The sequence below is a fragment of the Homarus americanus genome, unplaced genomic scaffold, assembly GCF_018991925.1.
Source record: "Homarus americanus isolate GMGI-L3 unplaced genomic scaffold, GMGI_Hamer_2.0 scaffold48016, whole genome shotgun sequence".
NCBI lineage: Eukaryota > Metazoa > Arthropoda > Malacostraca > Decapoda > Nephropidae > Homarus > Homarus americanus.
The window spans coordinates 1,546,143-1,558,249 of NW_024755055.1; the positions used below are offsets into that span (position 1 = coordinate 1,546,143).

General features: G+C 38.1%; 1 protein-coding gene across 1 annotated transcript; it reads right to left on the minus strand.

The window, feature by feature from the left end:
• Positions 1–4,235: 4,235 nt before the first annotated feature.
• On the minus strand, positions 4,236–11,894 carry LOC121856168 (nuclear protein localization protein 4 homolog). The gene is made up of 10 exons (XM_042351499.1): positions 11,793–11,894; positions 10,810–11,044; positions 10,270–10,474; positions 9,535–9,673; positions 8,965–9,327; positions 8,493–8,735; positions 7,950–8,093; positions 7,077–7,222; positions 6,615–6,753; positions 4,236–6,416 (listed from the first exon to the last, which is right to left on the minus strand). The coding sequence occupies exons 1-10, from the start codon at positions 11,793–11,795 to the stop codon at positions 6,147–6,149; spliced, it is 1,887 nt and encodes a 628-aa protein (XP_042207433.1). The 5' UTR covers positions 11,796–11,894; the 3' UTR covers positions 4,236–6,146.
• Positions 11,895–12,107: the final 213 nt, after the last annotated feature.

A 12,107-nucleotide genomic window follows, 5' to 3' on the forward strand; every position in this document is an offset into this window, starting at 1 on the left:
GATTACTACTCGAAATCGAAAAAAAATTAGTAGTTAGCCTAACACAAAGGATAGCACAGTCTAAATAAATGTTACATTCATATCTAATAATGAAATCATACAGTAAATGTAACACTTTACCTTGAAAAAATATGAATATACCTAACTTGATGGGGGAGAAGGGTGATTTTGAGGTTGATAACATCGAGCTTCTCTTCAAGTATTATATCCTTTCTTTTACGATCATCACCGGGAATTCGATCACAAGAACGCTTCTTGGAGATATTCTTCTTTACCATATTCACAGTTAATACCACAAAATTGGAGAAATAGTAAGCAAAAATCGCGTTACAGCAAACAAGCGTTCGCGTTATACAAATATTGTTCCTCTATTCATAAATTGCGTTTGGGGAAATTCGCGTTATCAAAACACGCGTTATAGCAGAACTCAGTGTATGTATGTAAGAAAATACCTTCAGTAAATATTAAGTATCATTAAATATGAGTGTTTCCGTAAGAGGTTCTTGAGTGTCTTTCAGCCCCACAGCCACCGTCTAATAGTAAAGTATCTTATCATTGTTTCCACTTGGGGAGGATATAATTTACCAAAAGAAAGTGTTGGAGTAAATTCGTCTGAGGAAATTAAAAGTTATAGATATATTTTATATCACTTAGAATGCTTTGATAAGAATTTATTTGTTAATTACAGCATGTATTTTAATAACCCAGTTTAGCCTTCAACATACCCACAATGGCAGTGCTGTACAGAAAGAGGCTCATATATAATTAAGAGTCAGCTAGTAGCTTTTTTCTTCTTTTTGTCATTTTCACCAGTTTTCGGCGTACTGTACTAGCCATTCGGGCGAGAAACCTGCGATGTTTGGTAGTGACGGTCATGCTGGATAACTCTCTTCTAATGTGTGTCCAGACCAAACAGGACTCTAACCTTTGCGAGATACCTGTACACACGTTACCACTTACACCCCCTCATATAAGCACACTTGAATGGTATACAGTACTGTAGGTGTAAGATGAAGCAATACAAAAAAAGTTGAAAAAAAATCTTATACTGAAGGGAGGGAAACAGTGTCTTCAGTACCTCAAATCCCATTCTTTAATATTTCTCTGGTAGATACCCATTAGTTGGCTGTCTAGGGAAGCGAGTACTGTAAACATAACCCCCCCAACCAAAAACAAAGAACATGAAAGATAAAGATTTTTTTTCACATGAAATTTCAGTCGTAGAAACCATATAAGATTTTATAATTATCGCGTGTGACGAGTCTGAAGTTGAGGTGGAAAGTAACTGGCAACTACTGAGCTCTGGTGGTTGTGGTGGTGCAGCGGTAGGTTTTTGTGGTGCAAATTGGGTGGTCGAGCCTGGTTGTTGTGATGCAAGAGGTGGTTGTGGTGCAGTGGCAGGCTTTTGTGGTGCCAAGTGGGTGGCGAGCCCTTTCGTAGGTGGTGTGGCATCATAGGGAGGAGGGTGATGAGGTGAAAATTATTCCAAGATGATGATAGTAAGTTGATTTGAGGCTCCACCAGCTCTTAGAGTGTCTACCAATCATCAACTTTCCATTCTTGGCTCACAGCTTTAAATTCATGGTGATACAGTAGTGTGATTTGGGTAAATTATCCAAAGATGATGATAGCAGTTAAGGTTGGCAAGAAATTTCCTTTCATAACACTTAACAGTATATTTTAAGACAACACCCATACAAAGGCACCATAGACTTGTCAAGGATCAATTAGGTACAGGGTGTAGGTAGGGTTGAGCATGTACAGTATGTATTTTACCCCCATCTTTACTGCATACAGTGCCAACTCTCTTGTACAGTTGAGAAAAAAAAAAGTCCTGTCGCCTCTTCTGCTGCTCCACAAACGGCAGAACGAGAACATGGCGATAAATTTTAGTGTGATTAAGACCGTGGTGTTTTTTTTTTTTTTATGTAGGAGTGAGAAGTGAGAATGGCGGAAATTTTACCTAGTGTAATCGTCCTTTTCGTTGTACTGCATATGACTCTCGGGCCACCCTGCCTCCACACTAGCCCAAACTATTGACCTTCTATATAGTACAGTATAGACTTTCAACATACCGCTAAAGGTCTTGGGTAAAAAGTGGTCATCATACTGATGACCCGTAACGAAATTTCACCTGTTACATTTGCTTATGACTGACTTCCTGTAAGTTGGGATATTGTTTATTTACATTCAGATAAAAGACTGAAGCTACCAAAACATTCGAACTTATTAAGTTTGACCCCAAAAAAAAAATAAATAAAATCTGACAATGTCTTATCATTGTTTAGATGTACTGTATATACAGTACTGTACAATAATGTACTGTATATATATATATTTTTTTTTCAAAATCTTAAGACAGTATACAGGTTGAACCTCTCCAATCCAGCACTCTTGGGATCACACCAGAACTGAACCAGAGAATTTTCAGTACCATGGGTGGGGGGGGGTCAATATATTACTGTACCAAAAATTAACAAGTTCATGAACACAGCCTCAAAGCTTACCATAGCAACACAGACTCTGCCTAGCATCGGGGCTCCCCCACGTTGCATGTTAACTCACACATGTGTAGAAATGTTTATTCTCTTTATGGTTTGTCCTTGTGATAATTAGTACTTTTTTTTTTTTTTTTTTTTGCACATTCTGTATGTAGGATTGTGTGAGTGTAATGGCGTTAAAAAAAATATGAAGAAAGTTATGCATATCTACTGTACCTGAAATTACGAGTTGAAAAATAACCACAACATAGCTCACAGTGAGAGGGCTACAGTGATGAGTCTGCCAAGTTGATGTTAACAGAGGCAAACAAAAAGAAATTTATCAAATATTTATTGTGGTTTTAAAGCGGTATATAGTGTATGAGCTCCTCTTCGTGTAGCAACATAACGAATCCAGGGGTAAGGTAGGCAAGCCCAGGATAAAGGAGCTTATTGGTCAAGTTAGCCTACTGTGAGCATGTACAAGGTACCTATCGTTCACAATAAATGACCCACTGAAATGCACAAATTTTTACCCCTCAAATATACTATACAATACTCGTATACAGTATCGTTCGACCCCCTACTTTTTACATAAAAATTCAATCATAAAAACTTGAAATATACTCAAGTACTGTATATACAGTAAGTCATTGTAACAATGTATTTGTGTTTTTACACAATTTTAAGGTGTTGGCATTAGGAAATACTGTACATACAGGAAGCATAAAATAATGACAACAAGAAAAACTGCTGCTGGACCACAGGTGGTGTCAGACCAGGGAGGTCCAGCCTGTAACAATTTCTGCCTAATCCACTGGGCTGTTAGTTTCTAAATTGTAAATCAGTTGCATCCATGGTCAGAAATTGGTCACGTTCCCAAAACATTACCCCAAAATACACCAATCCCTCTAACTGACAAGTAACAATCTGCCTGCTACAGTTGAAACCCAGACTCTCCTCTTCACCTCTCATAACACAGTCAAGCATGTTTGTTCTTCTTCTTGAGTGCAGGACATAATACAGCAGCACAGGTTGACCCAACAGCCACCTGAGGCTTTGATGCTGAAGATAAGGGATAACTTGACCTTCATTACCTTGAAGCCACAAACAGAGCCTTTCCTTCTTGGACAGGAAAGCCCTGGAAGGCTTTAATAACTTTGGCATTTATTAGAGAACTTGTCTCAACACTTCCATGATAACATTTCCATTTTTCTATGTGTACTAGACAGTGGACTTGTTCACACCAAAATAGCAGGCCAGGCCAGTACAAACACACACACCTGCAGCCAACCTGTCTAGCACATAAACTTTTTTGCTCAAACTCATCACTTCATCTTTCCAGCACACTCCCCCTCCCCACTCATCTTATGCTTACAGAGGCCACAATTAAGGGCAATAGGGAAAAGTTCACAATTGCAAGTTGAGACACAGCAAGATTTTTGTGGTTCAGAAACTGGAGAGAACAGAGTGGGCACACATGCACACTCCTTCATGTGGGTGGGAAGGTGACCTAGACATCGGGGGATAGGGTATGGTTATATTACCATATAAAATACTGTTTATAATGCAGGGTCTAAATGTTCACACACATACACTTTGGATGACAATGGAAAGAATATGAATCACAATTTGGGTTACGATAACTGGTACGTAAATGGCACTACAGTACTAGTGGGAAAACTGGAGATTGTAACGTAATGAAAGGTTGGCCTTAAGTAACAACTGTCACAGTTGGAAGATATGAAAGCACTCTTAATTTCAATTATTTTATTAATAAGCTACTTGACCACAATGGGTTCTGTACAAGCTAGCAACAGCAGGTGCAAAAAGTGGTCGTCAGTAAGGCTCACATTGGGAGTGTTGTTTCATGTTAAACACCACCAAGGTCTCTCACTAATATTCTGTGTGCTATCAAACCAATAATAAATATATACCTGAAAAGAAATATTATTCATGGATTTGAACATATTGCAAAAGTTAACTTTTACTAAGAAAAAATTTAATAATATGGCTACTTTAAAACACCATACAGATTAAATTCAGTTGTAATTTCCTACATTTCCTCTTTAACTCACTGTATGGACAGAATATTTTCAATGCACACTTGTAACAAAGCCCTACCAATTTTGTATCAAGTAACAGATTATTACCATATATAAAATTTAGTTAACTCGAGTGAATTTACATATACTGTACTGTAACTTTACGGGAACCTCTGACCTCTGATATTTATGCAGTAATGAAACATCCTTAGCATTTTTTCTAAGTCACACGGTGCCCAGAATAATTGTATAAAGGTCATTGAGTGCAAATGCAATGATCATGAGATATGTATGTCAAAATCTCCAAATAAGAAAATTTTAATTACCAATTTAGAAGATTTTAAAGTTGCCAAGCAGACATGCAATGTGGTACAGATATCGAGCACCCAACAAACTGAGGTTGAGCCCCGTGGCTAACCACAAGAGATCACACTCAGTTTCTGTGCTCACCATTAGAGTTATACCTGAAGAAGTTATGAGGAAACCCACAAATTCACCAGGTGTCAATCTTGGAGATCAAAGCTCTATGACTGACTGAAACCAGGATGGGTGAAGTGATCCAAGGAAAACATACTATGATCAGAACTACAATGGCTACTTCAACTTGGATGAAGGCATTAGTCAGAGTCTCAACCCGATATACTGTTTTTGTGCTTCAATTCAAGGATCAATAAACTCGTAAATGATCCGCGTCACTAATGCAGCTTTTCTGCATTTTCCACGTCACCTCCTGCATTCTAACAGGACGGCACATGCAGAATTAATAAATATCCCGAACAATATTACTAAAGACCTCCATACCTTCACACATTGAAAACTTGACTGTGACAGAGTGAAGAGGGAACTCTTGTTTTAAGTAAGAAAGGGAAGCTTGCTTATAAAAAGAAACCCATTAAAAAAAGAAACTGTTAAATCATATCAAATATTTACCAATTTAACTTGACTAAAAATGCCAAGACTTACACACAAGGCACACAACATCTCTAGGTGGAACTACAGTAACAGATCTTTTATGCTTTAGTTATAGAAATTTTGCATAAAACTACCCTGATATAAATTAAACTATAATTTTGAATACAAATTTCTTAATCGATAGAGAAATATTACAAAGTGTGCCACAACACAGTATTGAGAAAGCATATAGGATCAAGAGGGACTAATTTAGCTGTTAAGGTTCCCTGTTTAGCTTGCACGGTAACTGGAGAATTTTGCATGGAGAGTCTAAGACTTAATAAGAGCACATTGTGTTTTCCTGTAGCTTAAAAATTTAGCTAACTTCAAGAAAATGGGCTTAAAATATTCTCAATGGAATACTTACATCAGACAGTCATTGTGAGAACATTAAGCTTAGCTCAACAGTTTCTATATTAAGGATTTAAACAATTTACAACCAAGTCATATTAAAAACCTGAATACCCTCTTCTGAGGATGCACTACAGTGCTTGATATAATACAAGCAAATACTGTAAATATATGTTTGAGATGTTCCTGTTGGTTCTGTGAACAATGTGAGCTTGTTTCACCATTAACAAATCTACTAGGAATTTGTCTAGGACACACAAGACACTGAATATCAGCATCAGGACTGACACCTTCGTATTGTATCAAAGTTGTTGCCAGTTCACTGTGGGAGATGGCACATATCACAGTTTTCACTTGCTGTCTGATTAATGAATGTGCAGTGCTGACATGTCCATGAGGTAGATGATGTAGAGGGTTGGACACTTGGGCCTCTGCCTGTTACATCGCTCTCCCCTCCCGCCACTGCACCTTCCCCACCTGATGCCATCACCAACTGTTCCACAGTAGCCCAGTGGCCAGACTGTTTCCACTCCAATGCTGCTGCCCTATCACGTTTTTTCACAGCTTCAAGTAAGGGTTCAATATATTCCTGAGGAAAATGAGTGCAAGTTATTACTGAAATGGTGAGTTTTTTCCTTAAAATATTAACCATATGAGTAAGTAATTCCATGTTAAATGTAAAATATATGTTCGAAAAACAAAACTGTCAACAACTCAGTGCTTCACATGAGTAAACTACATTGTAGACATTACTGATGTATTAACACAAATATAATTCAATACATACCCTGAGAGGTAACATGTCCATAGTTGCAATGTACACTAAGACATGCAAATCTGATACAGCTTCCAAGAACTGTTCATCACCAAATTTTTTGAGATATGTAGCCAGTGCATTGAAGTCCTGCAGGTGACCCTCCACCATTCTGTGAGGGTTATATGGTGTTAAGTGTGTGGTATGTACTCCATCAGTATAGTACACACTCTTGTGGTGAGACTATAAACACAGAGCCACAGAAGAAAGAGTTTTGGTTTGAATGATTATAAGAAAGCTGATCCAGAAAATATGTTGGCTCTCCACGCCATCTAGCAACACAACCGACTTAAATGAAAACCTCCATTAATACCAATACCTTATTGCGTCAATTAACTTGCAAAAGAGATTTATTATTGTGAGATTGTTTTCAATATGCACATCAGCAAAATGCATATGGATCAAAACGGAAATAAAAAATTGTAAAGGTATTACCTGTTAGCCACTGGAAAATTTGTTTCATTAACAGCAAATGTATAAATAGGTTCATTGGGGGTGGAAACCGGACAATCCAGGAGTAGATATTCCACAGGTAAAGGTCTTCCTAGACGTACCACATCATTGTTGTACTGATCTTTTTCCTGCAATTAGAAAATATATATTTTGGTTTATTACGTCATCTATTGCTTGTACAGTATTTTCATTCTCTTCTCTCACTTTATGTGGAGTAGATAAAGGAATATAAAGACCTTAAAGTGACACAGCCGTACGGTACAACAGGAGACATGGCTGGATGCAACTGACTTTACTAGTGTGGTAAACGGCTCCCTGTTTCCCTTCTTTATGCCGCGCTTTTCCAACCTGAGTGTCGGGATACCTTCTATACCTCGCCCTTTAGGCTTCCGTGTGGGGTAACTTGCCGAAGAGCTCGGTCTATCCAGGCTTTTTACTTTTTACCATTAATTATATCCAGCACCATATGGCTGTTGAGGCTTTAAGATAATATTCATAATCATTCATTCGTTGGGACAGGAATCAAATGTTGTGTCCACTCGGCTGTCTCACTTTTAAATTTGTTAAGTTATATAGAAATCTTTGATAATAGCTTGCCATGATGTAAGAAAAACTAATTCATGTTAATATTGATACAAAGTTTCATCATACCAACTCTCAATGACATCATCTACCACTCAATAGCCGGGTGCTCATCTAGAAGCTAGGCCCTCCCCATATCACAACCTCTACAGTCTTACACATTCTTCAACACAGACTCCTCCATTAATGCAGGTTCAGGGTCACTTTTTATAGTACTAAATATTCAGAATTAGTTATTCATTATTCACTTTTTTATACCATTAGAAGACCTACCTTGAAGTAAACATCTGGGACATATTGCTCTGCTGACGACTCACGGATGTAGGCCAACTCTGGGGCGTCTTTGGTAGGTATGAGGCACTTGTCCCTCACTACAGACTGGCACTGATTGCTCACTTGGTAGCCTTCCATGTGTACCTGCAGAAATAATTGGCAAAATGAAGTTCCTGCAATAATTATATCAAAGAAAATGTTCAACCCCTTCTACCACTACAGTCAAAGGTAAATTTTTGTACTTTCAATTAAAACTGGCCAAATGCACCATAGCTTATACATAATAATATTATTAATCATGTTTTGATGTAGTCACCCTTCTGCATTAGTCTTTGAGGCTCTTATGGATACACAACCTACTTCATATTCTAACAAGTATAATCCCTTGCCCTTCTAAGGCTACATGCTACAATAAGTGCTGACTGGTCCCCCCAAAAAAGTCCTCAGTAGCTCTTTGACTTGAACTATGACCCAGCTGACCGTTACCCAATTTAGGAGTCACACATCAACAACTACAAAAGTTTATCGAGGTTCACAACTTGCCTGGTTATTTTTATCACCCGTCACTATGACTGTGACAAATTTTGAACCATATCTGCCCTCACGTGACAGTCTGCAGGGGTTAGGGTGAAGAGTTTGTAGATGAGCAGCTGTGATAACTTCGTGTGCGGAGAGGAAGTAGGTATCTGCGTGTCGGAGGTAACGCACCGTACCATTGTTTGAATCAAGGGGTACTAGGTCGGTGAAAATCCAACCAACGCATGTTAATCCCAAGCCTTTAGCAATCTGGAAAAAAGTAATGTTTGTGTGAATCACCAAAGAGCATCTACATTGTTGAATTTTACCAGGTTAAAAAATGGCAAACATGCCACAAACTCCTTTGACTTTAACCGTTATATTTGTGTCCCCTGAACCCCTGCTTGAGGGAAGACTCCAGGCCCTTGGAATGTGCTTTAAGTTTCCACTTGATAAAAAATGCATATAAAGAAAAATAAGTGACAGATTCCATACTTACATCATCAACACTTTCCTTCTTTGGGTCTGGCAAGAGCTTCACATGATCTCTTGACCCTTCCTGAGGAGGTTCATACACAGCTGTCACAGTGGCCTTGATCCCCAGTGGAACATCTAGATGAGGTTCATAGCGCCCGTACAAGAAGCCTATACGCTGGTGTCCCGTCACGCGCCAGTAATTGAGGAAGCGCTCTACTAAATTAGGGTTTTCAAACATAACATTGTCCACGTGGCGGTACGATTGTCGATTTAGTGTGATGGCGGATGGCTGGCACTTGGAGCAGATTCCTTTTGGCCATGGTGGGTGATCTTTACAACCCATCTTGATTTTACAATTAATATCATCCAAAACAACAAACTTCCCCTGCAAATAAAAATTAATGAAAACAAAACATAATAACATCACTCACTCTAGTACTGTGTAAGTTTCAAAGGAGTCACAAGAATTATTAACGTGATGCTGGTTATGGCTTTCAGTGAGCACTTGTCCACTCCTTTATCTGACCTTAATTTTAATACAGTAATAAATTCAGTGTTCTATATAGATTCATAACACATCATCAACGTTTACCTTGTCGACCCCGGAAGTCAGTTTCCGTAGGTAGGAATTAAAGGATATGTGTTTGATGTTCTGTTCCTTCAAGTGACCTTCATCCCAGGGATCCAGTGGTATACAGTGTACACATTTACTGTTATTGCCATGGCGACATCTGCAAGGGAGAGTTAAGATCAGTACAGTTATAATTTACCTATATACCCCCCCCCCCCACAGACCAGGTAAATTGGAAAAAAAAATAATAATAATAATAATAAAATCTTTTTTTTATTTAACAAAATCTTTTAAATAACAGTAATAATTTCATAGTTTCGATAAATTTTTGCATTAATTTATATCAGTATCGTAGACATTTACATAGCTAACCTACGACACTACCCTGACTGTAGACACCACGGTTTGTCAAATATTTCTCTAGTACATGTAAGAGACTATCCATGTTTCACCACAGTGTTTAAGGGAAAAATTATTTTCATCCATTACCAGTGTACTTGGCATCTACAGTGAATCCAACTCCTTTTACCAGTACTGTATTACACTGTTATGTAAGGGTAATGTATAGTATACAGGACAACAAGAGGGTATTGGAAGAGTTGAGGGAGAGAGAACAGGAAATAATTGAAGGAAGGGGAAGAAAGAAAGGAAAGAATGTATTTGTTAATTTTCTCAAAAGTTTAATATCCAAAATAATACTCATCTGGTCCTGAAGGTTAAGTTAATGTAGTACAAAACAGTATTGGCAAAACTTACAGTTGTGGATTTATTTTCCTGTCAATCAAGCCGACTTCCTTGGCCAGAAGCTGATCCACCTCGTTCTCCTCCACCATGCTCTTGATACTAGATGCCACTTGTTGTGTTGATACAGGAACGATCACCTTCCCACCATTCTGGCTGTTACTAGGATTACTGGTTGATGCAGTGAAGGGCGGTGGTGGTGGTGTACTTTTACACCCACCTGTTGGCAAGTCAAGTGCATCAAAAATACTCACCTCTCACTAATTAAATAATTACAGTTTGATATTTCGGACTAATTTAATATTTCTTTGTCAATGTAGTTGTCTTCAAACACCTGCCAATTGTTTTTGGACGGCAAATAAGAACTTGACGTCCTTGAAATGTCCTTAATTACTGTACTTTCATCTATAATAATGGATTACCAGAGGATTAGTCCACTAGTATATCTCACACGATTTAAAAACCCTAATGGTAACCTAACCCCCACCAGGTGATGTAAGCTAGGGGGGCTAATCTTCAGGTGATCTACAATACTTAACATTTTTAAAGGCTCACCACCAGCATCCAACTTGTAAAGGTAAACCATATCTCCATGATTCAGTTTGCATCCCTTGAGGGTCTTCCGCGGCGAGGAGACGAGTTCTGTTTTTCTATCCCGGGTAAGATACAGACTAAATGTGATGCTCGTTAGCTGAAATGCGTCGTGGACTTTTTCATAGAAAGTCTTGGTGGAATCTGTCGGTTTTGCCTCCACTCGTTTGGTGCCGTCGGCTGATTGTACGCGTATAATCTGGAGAGAGTAAACAAAAAATTACTTAGTCTGGGTTAAGCAAAACACATATTTATCTACACAAGACCTTCAACCACCCTTTAGAGACAATCCATCCTGCTACAAAACATACACAATTTCCCTTTGTTCCTCACCTAAAAAAACAAAATATCAAATAATCTGTCTGAATGGCCATAGAACTCAACTAGACAGACATAGTCACTAAAGGTACAAGTTACATCAACCAGGGGAAACAAGGATTATGACTCGTTAGGTTTGGGGTCAACATGATGAAACAAGGGAAAGTAATGAAGTACACATAAAAAAAATATATTCAGTCTCATTCTATCTATCCTATGGCCTCTTTGAGTTCTAGGCTACATAAGTAAACTTCATTTAATTAATACAAAATAGTATATTACACTTAAGATATTTTTAATTTAAAGTACAGGGATATATTGTGTTTTCCCTGTATGACTTTTTTCCGTTTTATCTCGAGTCCATAATCCATATCTTATCCTCAAACATCATCATTTGTTGTAACATTAACTTGGATTTATTTTACGTTAAATGGCGAAAAGGAGATTTTTTTGTGAATTAAATAAAGAAATATCGAGACGTGTCAAGAACACAGGCTCCTAGTACAGCCATCAAAGATATTCACCCAATTAACCTCCTATGTCACCCGTACCGTCATTTCCCTTATAAAGTTAGGTCCATAGATAACCTAACCTCCATCTACACCTCAAAGTAACTCTAAAACACGTACCATGGTGGAGATTTTGTTGGTTGCATTCGAGCTACTTCTTCTGTTTTGCTCGCTGGGGTCTGGGATTCATAGACGCCACAAAACATAACAAACACGAGCCATCACCCGAGACAAAACACTATCGAGAATCGGTTCTCACAATACGGATTCGATACCCATCAACCGTTTTCAGCATATATTGTTTTATATGGGATCAGAATAGACATTAAATACCGGTACATGATATCTATACTTGCAGCTTGTGCATGTCATCACATCATCAGCTGTTTGGCGCGGTAATTAACCCCTTTAATATTATTTTATTAAACATTGTAT